Source organism: Anguilla rostrata, chromosome 2 (genome assembly GCF_018555375.3).
Source record: "Anguilla rostrata isolate EN2019 chromosome 2, ASM1855537v3, whole genome shotgun sequence".
Taxonomy (NCBI): Eukaryota; Metazoa; Chordata; class Actinopteri; order Anguilliformes; family Anguillidae; genus Anguilla; species Anguilla rostrata.
Genome location: NC_057934.1, coordinates 46,321,767 through 46,341,738, shown reverse-complemented (window position 1 = coordinate 46,341,738; position 19,972 = coordinate 46,321,767). Strand labels below are relative to the sequence as shown.

Below are 19,972 nucleotides of genomic sequence, written 5' to 3'. Positions count from 1 at the left end.
CTTCCCTACTCCTGCTGGCGTGAAAGTTTAAGCGGTCAGGGTTTTCTTCTGAGCCTGTTGCTTGTTCAGTTGATCAAGAATACAGTCACATTTTTTATGATTAATTAACATCAAATTTTAATAACAATTAATTATGAATGAAGGAAGAAAATTGCTTTCCGTATTCAAACATCCTCGCTTCAGTCAGTCAGGCTTCAGTTACAAACAAAGATTAGAACGAGTTCTGAACGTGCGTTGTGTTTGCTGAATGAGTGAAAAGGCCGGGGAGTTAATGTGGCAAATCCAATGTTTGTGCTGTGAGGCGTTGCTTATTCCTGCTGATCCTGCATACACAGACACTTTGTGGAGTGCCCTATATATTGCTGGGTGTTTTAATCTGATAGGTTTGTTGCTTTCACTTATTACAAACCGCTTTCTGTTTTGTAGCACGCTACAGACAAATTAATTAATGTCATCCATTGTTGTAATTCATCGGCAGATGAAATGAAGGGAGACATTGGTGGGGAGGGCTGTTGTATGGGGCGGGTTCTCTCCTGAGCCACACTCATATTGGTCCAGAGGGATTATATGAAATGATGTGGAACTCTAACATACCGGTATGGCCCCCTGATTTGAAAACAGATACGGACTCGGAGGAGGACGATGGATCGCTGAAAGACGGTTGGCCGCCTCGCTCTATGCTGGGCAGACCGGGATCGCGGGTGCGAGGGTCCGGCCTGTGCAGCGAGGCATCGAAGAAGAGCCGCCCATCATCGAAGAGGGGCGGGGCGTCGGGAACACTTGTGTCCAAGCAGGCGCTCGTCAAGACAAAACACAAGCACTTTGCCTTACTGCTGCAGGAGGCAGAGGCCCGCTCGTCCTTCACTGACTCCTCAGAGGACTCGTTCGATCAAGGTTACTAGACCAAAACCTCGTTATGTACAGAGTTAATTAAAGATTCATGAAAGATGGTAGCGCGCCCCTCATCCCTCAGACCCCCCTCCAAAAATAAAGATGATGGTCACCATCACTGATGGTGCGCTCACTCTGAAGCAGCCATCTTTGATTCTGGCAGCGTAGCCTGCCACCTCTTTCCTTTTGTCTGATTGTGTGCTATATTATTGGCTCTTTTCAGAGTCTCCTTTTAATTTGTTACCTTTTATTATTTTTTTGCCTTTGTTTAGAGGCGTCAGTGGAATTGTAAATGAGAAAACATATGGGTGTTTGGAACGCTTGTTATTTGTATTGCAGTTTGGTACCCAAGCTTTATTAAACGTGTTGATTTCATTTTTCACTAAAAACAACAGTGTGCTTTGTCTCTCTTGCTGTGTCTCCTGTTATGTTTTAAGGTTGCTTCACTTCATTCCCAGATGCAGTCCACTGCTCTGTTATTCAAATATCCCTTTTGTCATCACTCCCATTAAGCTGAGAAATGAAGGATAACATCTGTAATTGAGTTTCATTCTATTGGGCAAGCCAAAAATTACAAAGTTGGTATTTTGTTGTTCATTCTGAATACCTGCTAGGAAGTAGGTTTTAAGGCAAATTTTAACTGGAAGTTCATGGCAATGATGAGTGTCAGGTAAGGTAATTTGTCAAAAGGATATGGCTGGAAGTTCTAAAAGATTTTTTTTAACCTGAAACCCTATTGGCAATAGGCTGTGCATACATGATAATGTATTACTGATTTTTTTGTATATATGGAGAAAGTGTAGAAGACCTTTAAAAACACCTACTGCTGTTCTAAGCAAAAAAAAAAAAAAAAAAATCTGGATTTTTGGTTGGACTTGGTACACTATATATAGTTCAGCACTTTCTCTGGGGGTTCTTTTTCAAATACATGCAGGCTCTAGCTGTTACTAGAAATACATGTTAAGGCCCAGTGAGGTATAAATGTTAAATGATAATTGTGAGGTAAACCACTGATGTCCTTTAATTGGTGCATAACTAAATAGAACGTAATGGATAAAAAAATTACTGAACATTAACATTGGAACCTTTTGAAACAAGATCTTGTAATGTCAGTCAATTTTAAGGGGATATTATCATGTCATGGCAACCCAGCAAGAAGTGAGGTCCATGAAATGAGCAAGATAAATAATGCAGATGGATTTAGAGCCAGGTGCAACAGAGAGTGCTCTTACAATGGGAGGGAGATTTCTTCTGCTGCTGACACAAAAAACTTTTCATGCCATGATGGGTTTGACATTTCACAAACGTGATCTTTGCCATGAAACTTGTTCTCCAGGTGAACTTTTACTTGATACTTTATGTACTTTTTGTTTTTTTTAATTCGACGTGCCACTGTGTGGTTATCCTTAAGGGATATTTGGACAATAGGGCACTCAATGGCTTTCCCTTTTTACTAAACAATGAATAACCTGCTTTTCTAGATTGCTCGCTTTCTCCCTGCAGCTGCTTGGCCACCCTTCCACCTCTGACCCCCTTCTCCTACCCATGATGCTTTTGAATGTCTGTATCGGTCTATGCATTCGCTCATCCTGCTGCAAAAAAAGAAGCAAAGTGATTGGCTGGAAGTAGGGCAGACAGCTGCACAGCACACGGTCACTTTCCATGTCACCTGAACCATGAACATTGTTCTGTAGGTAGGACTATCGCCCTTTCTTGATGTGACATTTCTTAACATCTCTACCAATGTTGTCCCTATAGAACGTACCAAAAAAGGGATTACCAACACACACAGACTTGAATGTTTTGTGTTTTTATAAATTTTACAAATATATGTGCCTAAAGCCATGGTTACTTCTTTAAATCTATTGATGCATTGGCCCATAATATGCTTTAATCTGTAGCAGAAGCGAAGCATCTTGTTACAAGGTTCTCTATATATTTTAGGCAGTGTGTATGTCATGACTGAATTTCACTTCTGCCATCATATGTTTTATAGCTGCTTACATTGTTTTTAGCCAGTATAGCTATTTCAAATCTTTCTGTTGTAGCCAGAATTCAACAACTTGTCTTTCTGGCAGTATGTTCTGCTGATTGACTTATTCCAGTGCGAGAATGTTGTTCTTTTCTTTGAGGGGATGTGAAAACACTGCAAGGAAATGAAACTTGCATTTCGTTTGAATAAATGTTGAAAGTCTGCCACATTTCAGTGCAACATCAGGGGCAAATGTCATGATGCAAGCATTATGTTGAGTAATGTCATTTATGGTCTGAAAGAACTAGGTTGCCTCATACATTTGATCCGTTTATGCCCATGAAACAAGCTTATATTTAGAAAAAAACATTTTTACTTCTGCCTACACAAAAGTCTGCAGACAGGCCATTTATATGAAAAACTTTATAAAACATAAATTGTAGGTGTACTAAAATAGGGATATTTTTTGCATTGAGCACTATATTCGGCTGTGAATTGCCTGTCAAAATGGCATAATGTGACGCAAATGGTTCAAATAAACTGCTTGTCACATGCTGGAAATTTATGGAAAATAAGCAGTGTATTCTGTGCTGAAGGTTGATTTTAGAAACGTATGACATCTTTTCCTGTATTCTAGCTGAAAATCTAATCTTTGCCACATTAGGATTCAGAGTCATGTTGCTTAGAGGGAGAGAGTAAGAGAGTTTGAAATAAGGTGCAGGATTAGATTAAAGAGTGAACCATGGCTGAAGAGGCTAAATCCTTCAAAAGCCCATCCAGACCGTGTGCTTCTGGGACAGAGCACCTGAGACCCTCCCAGGTTCCAGATATACTCTTTGTTGCATCTGGCCGTGCTCGTTTCCCCCTCTGCATCTCTTCCTTTCGATTGCTTTCGTTGGGTGTCGCAGATTAACACGCTCTGTGGTCGAACCTGTGCTGTCTCTACTCGACTGTGTGCACAGAACGTCCTTGTCCACTAATCAGCCTTGCACCCTGCTCACACATTAACCAGCGCACTCCCTGCTTCTACATGTTTAACTGCACTGGGCTGTGGTATCTTCTCTGTGTCATTTCCTTGAAAATGTTCCTCTGTCTTTGTCTGTTAATGTGTCCCTCATCTTCTAATGAAGGTAAATGAGGGGTTGAGGGAGAGTTGGGTACCTGCTGTTTTTTTTCTTTGTTTTTTTTTTTAACAGTCAGTCCTGGTAGGTGCTTGACAGTTCCCCTACCCCCAACCCCCCTTTCTCCATTTTGACAAGCTCCTCTCAGAATTAACTGTTAATAATTTATGTCTTCTTTAGTCAGGATTTCTGCTTGCAGCAGATGTTTTTTTTCCCGTCCTCTTTTTTTCCATTATTGTGCTCATTCAGCTGTATCGGTGAGGGAAGGCTGCCAGCCTTTCTTGTTAGGCCTGGCTGTATCTGCGGCCTTGCATCCCTGGCCCCATACTTTGAGGAGGATTGTCAAATAACATGCGGCATACAGTCCGGCTTTTAATTCTCCGTAATTATCTTGTATCTTTGAGATGCTGCCCACCTTGCTTGTCCCTCCCTTCCCAGATTAAATCAAGCATAGTTCTTGTTTCTTTCATCATTTTCTTTATTGGCAAGCAGCCTCCTGTGTAAACTCAGGAGCATTTTATCCCAGCTAAATTAAAGTTATACAAGCACCACTTTGACACATGCATATGGTTCCATTAAAAAATGTAAATGTAGTATGATAGATAATGCATGTCTGGGTTGATTGTAGGCGACAGTGTTTTGGTGTACATCTGTTATGCATGACTATGCAGACTTGCATGTTTATTTTTTTCCCTAAAGGTTACACTTAATATAAATGCAGCAAAGCCTCCCAGCAAATTGTATTCACATCAGCCGAACCCATTTATAAACTGGCTGGAGTAAAGCACCAAAAGTAATTCCAACTGACTTAGTAGTAAACATTTATCGATTTGAATTTATTGGTTTGTGATTAAAGTGAATGGCAAGCCATGCATGTATTGCAACCAATGAAATTTGCTGAAAGGTCCAGCATTTACATGAGGATTTGAGAAGAAATAGGCAAGATTTGTCTTAACTGAGTGCCACAGATTACATAAATTGAAAGCTTTGTTTGCTTGGGATGACTCAGCTTCTCATTTTCTATGGGGACAGCTAATGCCTTTTTGCGTGCCTTCTGTTAACACCTTTCTCCTTCCCATTCTATAGACTTCTCAACGGAAAAAGATGATGATGATGATGACGATGACTATGAGGACGAGGAGTATGACTGTGAGCTGTATGCGAGCGATGGACCTTGCCTGGAAGAGAGTGGCTTGGGGCTCCTGGCCCGGTTTGCGGCCAGTGCAATGCCCAGCCCCATCGTCTCCACCCCTCTCTCCATCAGCCAACAGAAAGCCAAGAAAAAGGACGAGAGGCAAAGCTTTCTGGGTAGGGTTATGCTTCTGTGCCAAAATGTTCTGTTGCCTTCTGTGTGAGACGCTTATGTCATTACAAATCCCCATGGCATAACCCATTGCCCCTTTTTATTCCATTTTAACCCGTATTCCAACTGGAATAGGCCATTTCTGTTCACCACCACGTTTTCACATCTAATGAATCATTAAATGTATGCAACGGCATCACTCGCTACATTGACATGGTGTCTCTTATGAATATCAGCAACATCTATGCCCTCCCAGTGTTTGTAATCACAGTGGGTTGAGTCTGTGCAGCAGATTAAACAAGTGTGGTGCACATAAAGTGATAGCTCTGCTACTGCTGTGCCAAATGTTTTCTTTTTTCCTTTTTTTTTTTTTTTTTTTTTTTTGAATAGACGTGTCAATTCCCTGCTTCCTGGAGACTCCCGCTTAATTTTCTTCACGGTACATCTGCGCCACGCACGCCCCTCGAGTGGTTACAGTGCACGGTGTAGAAGCGTGCCGCTTTGACGAGGTTCCGCAAGCCACGTCTGATCCTGACAAACAACAGATCAAGCCTGAGAGACGTGAAACGCAGGCTGCCTAATTAATACCCCAGACAGTGTTTATAAGTGCACACACTCAGCCCGTTCCCCCTCACATCTGGTTTTGGTGGTGAGGTCTTATTCCATACAGGCAGTATCGCTGTTGTTGTTCGAATACGCGAGGCAGGGGGATAGCCTGTGCCATAGCGCACATCTGGCTGAGGAAAAGGGGGAAAACTGAAGAGTTGACAGGCTGCAGAGAGAAGGAGAGGCTGGGGGAGAGATGGAGGGAGAGAGTGGGTGGTTATGTCCTTGGCCTCGGAACAGAATGTTGGGGCCACTAAAAAGCATCCTTTACGCAGATGGGCCATCAGTGAAGTGTTTGTAAAACAGATTTACTCTAGCAGACTGATTAGTCTGCAGAATATGGGGATGGAAATGCCAAGCATGGCAGGCTGTTGCCATGCCTGTTCTGTCTTCAGTCGTGTAGTTGCAATGAAAATTGTAGACTGCTAATCAGTTTTGGGATGTACATGTCATTGTCACAAAGTTCGCTGGTCAACTTCCTTTTGAGGTCAGCATGAGGAGTAGTGAGTCGTAGGCAAGAAACCTGAAGTAAAATGAGGAACAGATCGTGTTGGAGAGAACTATGGCTACAATTATGCCTCTAAGTGAATCCACTGTGGTGCTATTCAGTGTTATTTTATATTCAGTGAAATTATTATTGCTGTGACCATTTCACTGAAATATAATTTGTGCATTCGGTTGTGACCCATGATGATGTGATATGCAATTTATCTGCTCCTCTTTGGTGCCCGTTTCAATGTCAGTTACTGTTCAAATAATGAAACTTGATTCTGCTGGGAGAGAGGGGGATTTCTGAAATGTACGTTAAGTCATTACGTGTGCCACTTTTGTCTCACTAGGAGTGTGCGTGCGTGTGTGTGTGTGTGTGCTTGTATGTGTGTGTGTGTGTGTGTGTGCTTGTATGTGTGCGAGTGTGTGGGTGTGTGTGTGTGTGTGCTTGTCCGTGAGGGTGTGTGTGTGTGTGTGTGTGTGTGCGCTTGCCCGTGAGTGTGTGGGTGTATGTGCTTGTGTGTGTGTGTGCGTGTGCATGCGTGTGTGTGTGCTTGTATGTGTGTGTGTATGTGTGTGTGCTTGTATGTGTGTGAGTGTGTGGGTGTGTGTGTGTGTGTGTGTGTGCGCTTGCCCGTGAGTGTGTGGGTGTATGTGTATGTGCTTGTGTGTGTGTGTGTGTGTGTGCTTGTATGTGTGTGTATGTGTGTGTGTGTGTGTGTGTGTGTGTGTGCGTGCTTGTGCTCACACTCATTACTGCGGGGGGTTTCCTGTCCTTGTCCATTCTGAATTTGCAGCTGGCTGTTCTGTCGAAGTGTTTTGTCAGTTGCTGGGCTGCACAGCCGTATATAACTGGCTCTTCTCTGACACACCTGACTGTCTGTACCTATGCCTTCTCCTTTCAGGTGCGGAGTTTGAGTTCACCGATTCAGAGAGCGACGTCAAGTTCAGGAAGAAGTTCCCGTCCCTGCTGCACGGTAAGAGGGCTGCTCCGGAGCTCCCCCTGCTGCCCCCGGTGAGCGCGCTGCAGGAGGACTCCAGCCCCGGCCGGCCCAGGATGAGCGAGCGGGGCCGGAAGCCCAGGAAGTCGTGCTCGCCCCGGGAGTTCAGCTTCGACTTCGGGCCGGACCCCAGCGACGAGGACCGCTGGACGCGCCGGAGGAGCGAGCGCATCTTCCTTCACGACGCCGCTGCCGCCACCTCCACGCCGGCCTCCCCACTGCCCAAGAGCCCCCCCGGCCTCGCGCCCAAACCCATCCGCTGCCCCAAGACCCCGCTGCATAGCCCCAAGAAGGAGGTTGCCAAAGCCAAGGAGGTGAAAGACATTGGCAAGGTGTGTTTTTCTTATTTGTGATAACAAAAGCCCTGTTTTCTGCGCAGTGCACACCTCGCATGCCTCCTCTGCTCCCCCACCTCCTCCTCCATGCAAGCGCTCAGCATCAGCTTAGCAGCGCACATTTCGCAGCAGGTGTCCGGGAACATTTGTAGTACAAGCAAGCCTCCTGCTGAGTGTGCCATGTCGCCAGACACTAATGGATGGCTAGCGCTGCCCTGCCTGCAGTTGCCAGTGATCTGTGTTTATTCTTTCTGCAGCCTGTGTGACAGAATTAGAGAGATCCCCCTCCGTGTGTCACACTGCAACAGCGAGCATCCTATTCCACCTCGCATGAACACCTGGCTGTTGTCGATGTGAAATTGAACCAAATGAAAACAGCGTTCTTGTTTATTTTCGGTTTGAACTGTGGCTGGTAATATGCGAGATTCCACTCCGCGGAGGATCCTGCTTTATCTCCTGACTGCTCTTTGGTAGCATGTGTATTGACTCGGTGGCATCTGGTCTGCTGGTGTTTTTCAGAAGAAGAAGGGTAAAGAGACCCCCGTGTGCCTGCCTTCCCCCCTGCTCTCCAGCCCCTCCTCGGAAAGCTGTTTGGCGCTGAACTGTTCCCCACTCAGCCCTGCGCGTAGAATCAAGGCCAAACCCAAACCCAGAGAAGTCAAAAAAGAGGTATACAAGCACACTCTCTCTCTCTCTCTCTCTCTCTCTCACTCTCTCTCTCTCTCTCTCTCTCTCTTTCACACAAGCTAATGACCACTTTTCAAGATTTCTTGTGGAGTTGCCATTTTGGAAGCCAGTGAGCAGTCTGGAGATACTCACAGCGCAAGTGTCAGAATGAGAGGGATTTTGTGAGAGAGTAGCTGGGAGTTCACGCTGGTTTCACCTGGTAGTCCAGAAGCCCTTCCCATCCCCCATTGGGAAAAGCAATGCATTTAAATGACCTGTCCATCAAGAGTCTCCCTCCCGAGCAGTGCAGCCCTGGTGCTGAATACCAGCAGCTCTTTAACTGGAGGCAGGAGCTGCATGAGAATGCTAATTAGTCCGGGCACTACTTTGGAATGTGCTTGATTAAAAAAAAAATGGTAAAAAGCAATTTTGTGCATCCATGCAGTCCATTTTCAGTGAAGCTTTTGTAAACATACAGTACATCCTATTTGAATGCATCAATTACATGTACTGCATGATCACAGGTTTTTATGAAGAATAAAGAAGAGAATAAATGTGGTGTATTAACCGTTGCAATTCATTGTTGAAATGGGGATGTGGGGAGGAGGCAGAACTTGTTCAGACATGTTTGTCTGAAATCATTCCTCATTGTGTGCGTGTGTGTGCGTGCATGCGTGTGCATGTGTGTGTGGGTTCGGGTGTATGTGTGTGCGTGTATGTGCGTGTGTGTGTGTGGGTGTGTGCGCGCGTGTGTGTGTGCGTGCATTACCCAGCAGGTTCGTGGGAAGGGAGGGGCGGTCAGTAAACTTATGGAGAGCATGGCTGCCGATGAGGACTTTGAGCACAGTCAGGACAGCAGCTTCTCCGAAGATGAGAGCATCCCACTGAGTACCCCGTCTGACCGGCCCAGCACGCCCGGTGAGCTCAGACTCGCTCAGTGCCATCCATATCCCTCGCGCTAGCTCATGCTCTCAACAAAAGCACTGTTTTCGGCGCAGACAGATTAGCCTTTCTCTCATCTGTACTTTCTGCAAATTCCTTACCATATCGTTCCAAAGCTATAAGGCGCTAATGTAAATACGAGCACACAAACCCTGAACATTCATTAGCTGCCTTTTGGCTGAGAAGGCTTGTCATGCATACCGTATGCCTAATCAGCCAGCATTGTCTCATGCAGCATTCTGAAACAAATCATTGTCGAACAACACAAAAGCAATTTTGAGGCAATTTTATACTGTGCTATACCCGGATTAACTCCATTGTTCATGTTGAGTTTATGTTAATGCAGGGGTAGATATGCAATTGCAAGAATGGCCGTTAAGAATTGGTACAATTTTGTATGCATAACAACGATGTGTAAAAACACCCCACAAACGTGTTGAAGAAAAAGTGCTTGAGCAGAAACCTTGCGCTGAAGCTCCTTTGTCAATAGGTCTCCTCCAGGGGATGTAAATTACTCAAATTGAAATGTACATTCGTGCAGTAGCCTATAATTTAGCGGTGCAGTCAGCCTAACAGGCTTGAAGAACTCTTCCTGTACCTTTCCCTGCTTTTATGATCGTGTTTTTCTGTCACAGCCCCCCGGAATTGCGTGATTGACAAGGATGAGCTGAAGGACGGTCTGCGGGTCCTCATTCCCATGGATGACAAACTGCTGTACGCTGGCCATGTCAACACCGTTCACTCCCCAGACATGTAAGAATCTCCCAAACCGCTTCAAAGATGCCGCCGCCTCATTGTCTGATAGGGTGTCCATTACCCCTTGGGTGCTTCGCTCTGTAAAGGCAACACTGAAATGGTGCTCACTTCAGGTGTGAAAGACTGAAAAATGTCTGCTCTCTGATGCATTTCCATGGAAGTCTGAAGAGACGCTTTGTTAATTTACCGTTATGGCAGGGAAATAGTGGAATCTGTTTGCTACAAAGGATCATTGTTATGAACAGAAATCCACAGACTACCCACGGGGACACGGATAGTCTGTGTATTTTTTGTTTTCCTCCAACGTCCGCAAGCTGCTGCTTTGTCGTCATAGTTTCGTTCACCTGCACGCATCTATTTATTTTTTTTAAAAAGAGGCTACATCAGTTTTCTCGAGAAAAGGCTATGGAATGCATCTGCTGAGAACATCTCATCCCCATTCCCCTTGGATACAGCTCCTGCCCTCTGTAAAACACCACGTCCTCCTTATGAACCGTGGAATAGTTTCCACTGTCCTCCAGGCTGCTCCATTTAAAACGCATCTCCGGTGGCTTCCTGCCTGCTTTTCTGCTATCCCCTTGGCTTGTGTCGGAGAAGCTGTTGTTATAATGAACATGTGGAGAGGCTGCCTTGGCTTTGGCTGAAGCCCCTATTAAATGGAAACATGTGAGCGGTCTTAAAACGTGTCCAAGTGAGTTTGGGATGACTTTAACATCCTTGAAGGCAAGAAAAATACAATGCTGTGTGGTCAGTATATTCTGTTGAACTGTTAACACTAAGTGAAACCCATGTTTACGTATTTATTTATTTTTACGTTTTTGGAGAATTGTTGGCATAAACCACTCTGTTAGCTTATGGCAGCATTTGGACATTAAAAGCACAGAAACGAAGTCGCTTACAGTTCCAACTGCAAAAATAAGGGAATTATTTTTAAAGGCCAATACACACATACATAAATACATGCATACATATAGTTCTGCTGTTTAGAAAATAATCTTTTTATTAATTGTGGTTGTTATCTGGACATATGAACCCTTCTCCTTTCTCTTTCAGAGAGTTAACACATGCTCTGTTCTTGGTCTTTTCCTGGCTTGATCGCTCCTTCTTCTCAATCTTTATTACAGTATAAATACCCTCATTGTGTGAGGTAACTCGACTCTCAGTTTCTGACCCCAGCGTTTGAGGTTAGAAGGTTTACTGTGACAGTTAAAACTGGTTCTGAAGAGATGAAATATCCCTCCTGAGGACAGAAATGAGTGCTAGTCTACTCTAATGAAAGTAGAAAAGAGAGGGTCAACCATTTGTCTCCAGTGCATACTCAGCCTCAGATTCTGGCTGAGCAGCACCCTAGTCTCTACCAGTCACACCCTCGTGTTTTCTGAATATTATGATAATGATGCATATGTGTGTGCTGGTCTCCATTAGCGAGTGCTTTCCTCTGTGGATGTATGAATATCCACCCTTCTCAGAAGGAACATCAATAAGCCTGCAAGCATCAAAAAGTAAATATTTACAAACTGCCGTTCCCTTTTGGAGTTAGTAATGAACCAGCATTAAAAATATCGAAATTAAAACTCCAGGGGGCTAGTGCACTTTCTTATTTTTTTTCAGTCTCTCCATAAATGCTGTATTTCAGGTTCATGAGTATGCCCTTGTCATGCTACATGAAGGGTGTGCAAACTGTACTGGGCCATTATCTATGGTTAATGGGGAGTTAAAGACTTTCTCCTTTTCATTGGGCTCTTATCGTTTATTTCCCTCCGTAGCATTTGCTGAATTAATGAATCTCGCCCTTTAAAAGTATATATTTGTTGATTTTATCAGTGTTTTATCTAGAATATACATTTTATCTCACATTTAAAGATGTCAAACCTTTTACCCAATAGTGTATGCAATTATTATTTTGTTTAAATAAATTATATGATATGTCATGCATGTATACTATACTTGCAGGTATTTTGACAGTTTGTAATTCTAAGTGGTTTTATTTCAGTCTTTTAAATAGCAGCAGTCTTTTAAATCTGAGTTGTGTAAGATGTAAGGTGCTGGCTAATCCCTGTTGGGTTGCTGGTACAGCATCTCTCTGATCGTCTGGTGGACCTCCTTTTGCTGCGATTATGCATAATTTTGTGCCACAGAATCTTGTATGACGTGACTGAAGGTCACAGTGGCCTACTTCCACACAGCATGGAAGACCTGTGTGCATTCATAATCATCTCAGTTGTGCCTTTCTGTGACTCTCTGATTCCATTTCATCTGAAGTCTTCCCTGCTGCTATTTAAATTTCCAAAGATATGCCAGTCTGTGGAGAATTTCTTTTTAAATGTTTTTTCCCTTTCATTCTTTGCTGTTGCCCTTGAGCTAGCATGCCTACGGTAACTGCTCCTGAATATTCTTTGCGCCTTCTGTATTGTTTTCTCGATTTCAGGAAGGTCAGTGGTCTGGATTGTGGTAATCAACAATGAACTGACCTTGACGGTTTTCAGTTCCAGTAAAGTTGTATGTGAATTTAGTTGAAAACTACTGTTGAAATTGATATTTGTGGGAATATTTACTGTGAGCTGCCTAACGGAACTCGTCCTGTCCCCCCTCTGGTCCCAAATTGACGGATGGCTATCTCATTGGCCACGTCTAGTGCTGTGGACATAATCAGTCAAAGGAACCCATGGGAGGGAAATGATATGCTCCGTTTAAACTGCGCTTTGCAAAAAGAAATCCCCGAGCCTGTCTTCATAGAGCTGTTCTCTGTCTCATTTAAAGCATGATAAAATTCTACAAATGAAGTTTCCATGTGAGTACCGAGCTGAATGAGACAAGACATAAAAGTGTAGCCCACGCACTGACACATTGTGGATAAGCAAGGCATCCAGCATACTGATGCAATAGTTTGTTTTTCTCTCAAGAAATAAAACATCTGCTTTAAAAGGCAGCTTAAAATGAACCTCCCAGGCCTCATCAGTCTCTCTAAGGAATGAATGGATAGGCTGCTTTATCAAATGTCTAGTAGTAAAACTCTGGAGACCTGATGTGGATTGAGGGAGGTGCATTGCCGTCTCCAAGAAGCTGTGTTACAGTGCTGGTGCCTATGGTGCAGGGGGGCCTGTGGAAACACGACTCTGGAGAGTGTTCCTCTGCCCTGATTAGCTGCAGAGCAGACTGACCCCGCCTCTCCTCACTCAGAGGCCACACCCCCAGAGATTGACAGAGCAGAAGGTAGCCTGGTCTGACAGTGGCTGAGGACTCTGAAATGATCCAGAGCCTGCAGACATGTACAACACTCCATCCCCAGCAGACCCCTCAGGCCTCCACAGCAGTTGTCTGGAGAGTCAGCGGACTGAGGAGAGCTGCCGCTTCGGGGGGTTTTGGGAGGGAAGAGTACAACACAGAGAAGCAGCTCGGCTATGAGTGACATATGGCCTCTGTGACGAGTTCTCAGCAGCTGGTACTGTCTCATATCCCTGCTATAACCTGCTATGAAAGTTGACACACAATCAACAGTATGAATATTCCAGAAAAGGGGGCTACAGTTCAGAAACTGTACAGTCTATTTCTCAAAACAATACAATATCAATTATTTTCCCTCTTGGCATAAAATGTGAATTGTCTTTGGCAAGGTTTGTTATTTTAAGAAAAATTCACCCAAACAAATTCAAAGTTTACTATCTGCGGTATACGGACACAAATACCTAGAGCGTGATGCCTGCAATGCCCTCCTTTGTGAGATAGCCCTTGTGATTATATAGTTACTCTACTAAATTTTATTTTTTTAAAATATGTATACACTGGCATTCATGCTCTCAGCAGCCTGTTATTATTGCAATTTTTAAATCGTATATGCATGTGTGGATCCTCACCTGCTGTTAATTGAGCAGCTCAACATGTATGTATGTACAGTATGATGTTCTTCTCTTTTGAAATTTATGAGTGTATGCAGCCACTATTCTGTTTCCCTTGCTTCAAGCCCCCATAGTTAATTTCAGCTTCTTTGTCTATGGTGCTAAGATACTTGATGGGGCTATGTTAGGTTACAATGCAAAATCAGAAGACTGGTTTAGCTAAACATGAAAGAATTCTAAAATGTTGTACTTAAAGCTTCTGAAAATGAAACAAGTTATATTTGGTAATTGATATCCATAACTAATCAAGTTGCATTTGTTATATATTAAGACCACAGTAAACATAAGTAACAGCATATGCATTAAACCAAATGGGATGACCAGAGATACTAAAAGGTTTATTAGAGAGTGCAAGTGATGCAAATGCATTTCAGCATCAAACCATCGATAGTGAATTAAAAAACCGTTAACTGAGAATTCTCTTGGGGTCTGTGATCTCTCACCTCGATGATTCCAGCTTCATTTAAGTCTCTAGGTAAAGCTGTTTTGCCGTGAAAAATATTCATTGTTTTGTTACCAGAGCTCTTTAGCTTTAATTTATGGAATATCTGACACCCACAGAAATGTTTTTGGCCACGAGAAGATGATGTAAAGAAAACAAAAAAAAAATGTATGCAAAGGGATAAACTTATCAGGCAAACCAGTTTTTTTGTGAATCACCCTAAAGCTCCCTCGTCTTACCCTTGTAAGTCCCAGTTCTCCAAGGAGAGTTGCAACGCATAAGCAAGGCTACCAGCAGAAGTCAGATGCTTGTGGGTTTTCTGTTTCAAAGACTCTGCTCAAAGAAATGTTTGTTCCTCAGAGGAGTCCTGACTTAACATAAAATCTGTTTGAGCTCATAGCTTATTTAAATTCTCCCAGGTCTACCCTTTCCATCAATAAAATCAAATGAAATGAAAGTGTACCTCCTACGAAAAAAAATGTTCAATTATGACCTTTTTCTGCCACTGCTTCTCGACTCACAGCCGAGCGTTTGCATGCTGAAGCCCACACTTGAGCAGAACTGTGCAGTTACGTGCGGAAGGGGAGCTGGTCCACATGGAACTGTGCCCCCTGCCTCGTAGCGTGGGGTGGTGTGCCCTGACAACTGTGGGTCGTGCCTTGCAGATACAGAGTGGTGGTGGAGGGGGAGCGAGGAAACAGGCCTCACATCTACTGCCTGGAGCAGCTGCTGCAGGAAGCTGTGAGTACCCAGTTCTGCTGAGGTGATCAGGGAGGGCAGGGAGAAGGGAAAGGGGGGTTCTTTCCGCTGCCAGAACCTACCAAGGCTACACTGGGCACTCCGGGACAGATTTATGAAGTTGTTTTCCTCTAAGCCAACACACAGCAAGCTCCCACTGAGCTCACCGTGTATGTTTTATAAAGATAAAGCCAACCTCCACTAATCTTTTGTCTTTTTTCAAAGCTTTTCCTGGGCAGTGTACATTTGTTGTTCTGCGTCCTTTACAAGTGATTTACTTCTACATCTCTTTAATTCCCTTGGCCTGTGCACCTGTGGTTATTTCATGCTGACAATGCTATTTCCCCCAGATTATCGACGTGAAGCCTCCTTCCGTCAGGTACCTCCCAGAAGGCACAAGGATCGCAGCCTACTGGAGCCAGCAGTACCGCTGCTTGTACCCAGGGACAGTGGTCAGAGGTAAAGTCCTCCCTCTTTCCCAGTTACCTTGTCACATGTAGTAATATGCCTTCATCAACTCACCGCATTACCTCACATTATTCGTGTACATGCTGCAGGATATAATGGCTGAAATTCAGATGCCCTATCTTCAGGCTTATAGTCCTGTGCTTCAAGGACAATAACAACCCTTTCCTTTTCACAATACAAAATAACACATCTACAGCATATCTTCTTTCAATATAAAGCTAAGGCTTGTTCATTGTTCATATCAATAAAATTAAATGTTACTTCGAACATTTAGAGGGGGTATAATGAGAAATGAAAACAAAGATTTCAGATTCCATCTAGTTCACTTTCGTATTGCCGCACATTCATAAGAGTGTGTGATTATGGGCTCCATTTTCCTGAATAAATGTCTCAGGGTGCATGAGTGCAGGCAATGGCACAGCGCTTGGGCACTCTGGGCATGGTATTTTTGTGACCAGAGGCAAGGAGCGCATAGCTCAAAGCATGTGGCTCAGGTGCAAAAATGTGCTGGATTATGCTCAATAGGTTATCAGTGGGTGTGTTGCAGCAGCATTCATTCGTAGCCAATAAAATGACCTCTGTTCATTCCTTTACAAGTCATGTGCTTTTTGCAGCTTGTACTGCCAACTGCCATAGTCGGATAAGGATATATTAGAGAGTTGGGCTATCACTTTTTCTTTTTTTTTTGAAAAATTGAGTTCAAACAGATTTCATTAATAAGAGACATTTGTTTGAATTTCTTCCATAAGAGTTTCAATAAAATATTGCCTGAACGTTTATTATGGGCCAGTTTTAATTTCCCATTAAACCTATAGCTAAAATAGCTTAAATGTGCTATGCTATAACTAAGAAATAATGACAACAATATCTTAAAGTTTTATTAAACAAACTAAAACCAGGGAAGATGGTAAGAATGCCAGTGATCCTGTTCACAGCAGTAAAATGACACAGTATGAACAGTTGTTCAAACAAAATAATAGAATTGTAACGCACAATTCCAACATTAATTCACCACAGTGGCATGGTTTACGTAAACTGAAGTGAACTGAGCGATTTCCTTTAGAGGGGAAAAGATATATGCCTTTGGAGGGGGCAACTGTCGCTCTTGAACATTGCAGGCGACTTTCTCCTTGGTTATTATTTTGTCTCCCCAGATTGCATGACCCACATATGAACTTTATATTTTGGCTACGAAATGATATACCCTCCAGAAAAAACAATAACATGACTTGTTGTTTATCAGTCTCTTTGATATTCAGTGTTACCAGATGATGTTATATTAGCTTGGGAGGAGACAATTAAAATGCACTTAAATGCATATAGCTTGCATATACAGTGCTGTCACAAATTATGGAAACACTGCAGTTTAGTTCTTAAAAACTTTATCTGTTTTTCATTGTTTCTCTGAGCCATTTTTATCTGGAAAATGTATTCAAAACCGTTATCTTTTTGACCATGAGTGGTAATGACATTCTGAGATCATCAGTCATTTGAAATGCAGTATACAAACCAAAAAACTGTTTTATTTTTTTGCACGAATATTGCCATTTTATGTCGAAAAAACTGGACTAAGAAATACATGTTCAAGCTGATTATAAAATTTTCAACTGTAAAATACATGAAATATACATTAGACTGAAATAATACAGGAATTAAAGTTATAAAAAAAAGAAAAAAGAGAAGAAGAAGAAAGGAAAGTATGCATTTTGTCGCTTGTGGGATTTATATCAAAGTGAAATTGGACACCGTATGATCCATGAAAACCGTTGATTAGCTTTTGAATAGGCTATGATCATGCACACATCAGAATGCCCCAAAATTAACAGTCCATTGTGACTTATGCTGTTGTCTGAGCAGGCGGGTGGCGAGGGTGCAAATTGGAGGCTAGTCTTACATCAAAATTACAATGAGCTGCACCAGAATTGCAGTGCGCTGCTCGCGCAGCACAGCTCTCCTCCCACTGTGGCGCACAGCGAATCACAAAATTACCAAATGGCTCAGCCCTGACAGAAATACCACTTTGCCAGTGCGAAGGCTTCCAGCACACCAAGTGCTGTCCGGAAAATAGAGCCCCTTGTGTGCAGAATGGGTCATTGCATTATACACAGTAGCACAAATGCAAACCTTTCTTAACCAGAAGCATCTCAACCAGATTTGGGTAGACAAGCCCAGTGAGCCTGAGGTGTAGTGACACGGGGGTGAAGGACGATGTGGTTAGCTCAGTGTGTGCCTCTCCCTGTGGAGATGTTATTCCACGCAAGGAGATAGCTATTTGGAAAACGGTCAAAAAACCTTTTAGACTGGGGGCCATGGATGGTGATATGTCAGGATGCAGAGAAAAATAAGACTCATTTAGCTCCTCTCTTAACACAGTGGCTGCTGTATTTCACTTTGTGGTTGTATGTGTTCAGTACCTGTGGGAGAGAGAGGGAGGCAGAGATTGTGGCACACAGAGAGAATCCATTCATTGCAGTGTGTACCCAGGGCAGGGGTACAGAGCCTGCACTAAGGGTCTGATTGCATGCAAATACACATGCACGCATACCTAGGGAAAGCGGGAGCTGGGAGGCAGAAAAGCCCTTCATATTTGAATAAAGTGTGGTAATTTGTCCTCTGAGGTGTAGCAGTAGGCACAGTACTGGCTTTGTGGAGATCACCTTTGCTCCATGCCTCCACATGTACTTGTATGATCTGGGGCAAACTGGGTACTCAAACCACTTGCATTCACATTTGTCCTCTTTCTTCTTTCCTGTTCACTCTTCAAGATCACAGCTTTTCATCACCCCAAAGACCCCACAGACACACAGGCTCATTTTATCTGGGGTGTTTGTTGACACAGCGTTCACGCATCATGCTGCATTTAATCATGGGCATTCAAGTTGCGGTTTTAGGGGAATGTTGCTGGAAACCACACACTGCAGGGGAAGTTAAAATACCCAATGAGCCATTCAAGGAAAGTGTAATAAAGTGTAATTTCCACCTTCCGAATGCTTCCCCCTCCCTGTGATTACAGGAAATTCTGATGTAGACATGGACGATGACTTAATAGCGGTGGAGTTTGACGATGGAGACACGGGCAGAATTCCCCTATCACACATTCGGCTGCTCCCTCCCGACTACAAGATCCAGTGTGGGTATTTCATAACATCGACTCGGGCAAATATTTGAGAGAAAAACATGCAAACTGAAAGCAATTCCCTCTAAAAGAAATTCATTTAACTTTATTGAAATATCCAAATAATGTTTTAGTAATGTAAACGCAGCATACACATACGTGTTTGATTTGGATTTAGTTCAACTACTGGTCTGTTTGGTTTAGCTTTTGAAGCTTGATGATGAATAGTGCAAACAAAATATGTTTTTCTAAATCTGGCAGTGAAGTACCTTTGATGGCATTTACTATAATTTATCAGCCTTTCACGTCTAAATACGATTAAAAATTCTCCCCTGTATAGTGGCTTTTTGCAACTAATGACTGATTAGAGAAAACATTAGCATCAGTGGACCTGCTGTGAGCATAGTCTTGCATTGCACATGTTAATGTCTAATTGTTCTGGTGGAGAAATCTGTTTAAATCCTCAAAGAAAAACATTAGCTGCATACTTTGTAGTCCCTTTGCATAATATTTGATAAGAAAATTATTTATGTATTTTTAATGCTGATGTTATGGTTGACAGTTGCTGACTGAATGGAATTGTTGTTGTAAAAAACGTTTTAATTCTTGAATCCTGGACGTTTAAGTGTCTGTCAGAAAATGAACATTCGTAACCTTAATTTAAGTGGATGAATGAACAATGCATTCATTTATTTAAGAGCACTGCAAACTCTCAAGCAAAAAAGTGATTTTTAAATTATGAATGAGTGTACATACGCTCTATATTGTCTGGAGAGATCTTGAACCCCCTGGGTGGGTGCATTTGTGCAGGTGCTGAACCCTCTCCAGCTCTCCTTGTACCCAGCACAAAGAGACGTGGCAGGAAGTCCAGTAAGGATGTGGCTGATAACAAGGAGGTGTGCACCCAAACCCCGAAAGAACCTGTTCAAAAGAGCAAGGGGCGAGGAAGAAAACCCAAACCTAAACCAGGTAAGACAGCCCTGTGGCAATACAACAGGATTCCAGACTCAGTTACTATACTGTGGACTGCAAACATGCTGTGGCCTGGGTCCAGGAGCTTAAGGATTAACTTTAAATGATCTGCTCATCTTGAACAGTTTATGAATAAGGCAGCTTTACTGACATCTTTCATTTATAAGAAATTACTTATGAGAATAGAGGCCATTTTACCGGAATGAGAAATGTGATTTAGCACAACAAGAGTTAATGGCAGTTTGCATTCCATACTAAT

At 43.0% G+C, this 19,972-nt stretch overlaps 1 protein-coding gene across 7 annotated transcripts in view; it reads left to right on the top strand.

Annotated features, from left to right (window-relative positions):
* LOC135248215 (trinucleotide repeat-containing gene 18 protein-like) overlaps positions 1-19,972 on the top strand; it is a 74,219-nt gene that overhangs the window by 47,160 nt on the left and 7,087 nt on the right. For 6 of the 7 annotated variants that reach the window (XM_064322571.1, XM_064322576.1, XM_064322575.1 and 3 more), the window contains 10 exons: positions 622-894; positions 5,071-5,292; positions 7,288-7,715; positions 8,238-8,387; positions 9,158-9,302; positions 9,962-10,079; positions 15,086-15,161; positions 15,509-15,617; positions 18,640-18,756; positions 19,552-19,710. In XM_064322571.1, coding sequence (XP_064178641.1) covers positions 622-894; positions 5,071-5,292; positions 7,288-7,715; positions 8,238-8,387; positions 9,158-9,302; positions 9,962-10,079; positions 15,086-15,161; positions 15,509-15,617; positions 18,640-18,756; positions 19,552-19,710 — 1,797 coding nt within the window. The remainder of the gene's footprint in view (positions 1-621; positions 895-5,070; positions 5,293-7,287; positions 7,716-8,237; positions 8,388-9,157; positions 9,303-9,961; positions 10,080-15,085; positions 15,162-15,508; positions 15,618-18,639; positions 18,757-19,551; positions 19,711-19,972) is intronic. The other variant, XM_064322574.1, reaches the window with a different exon arrangement.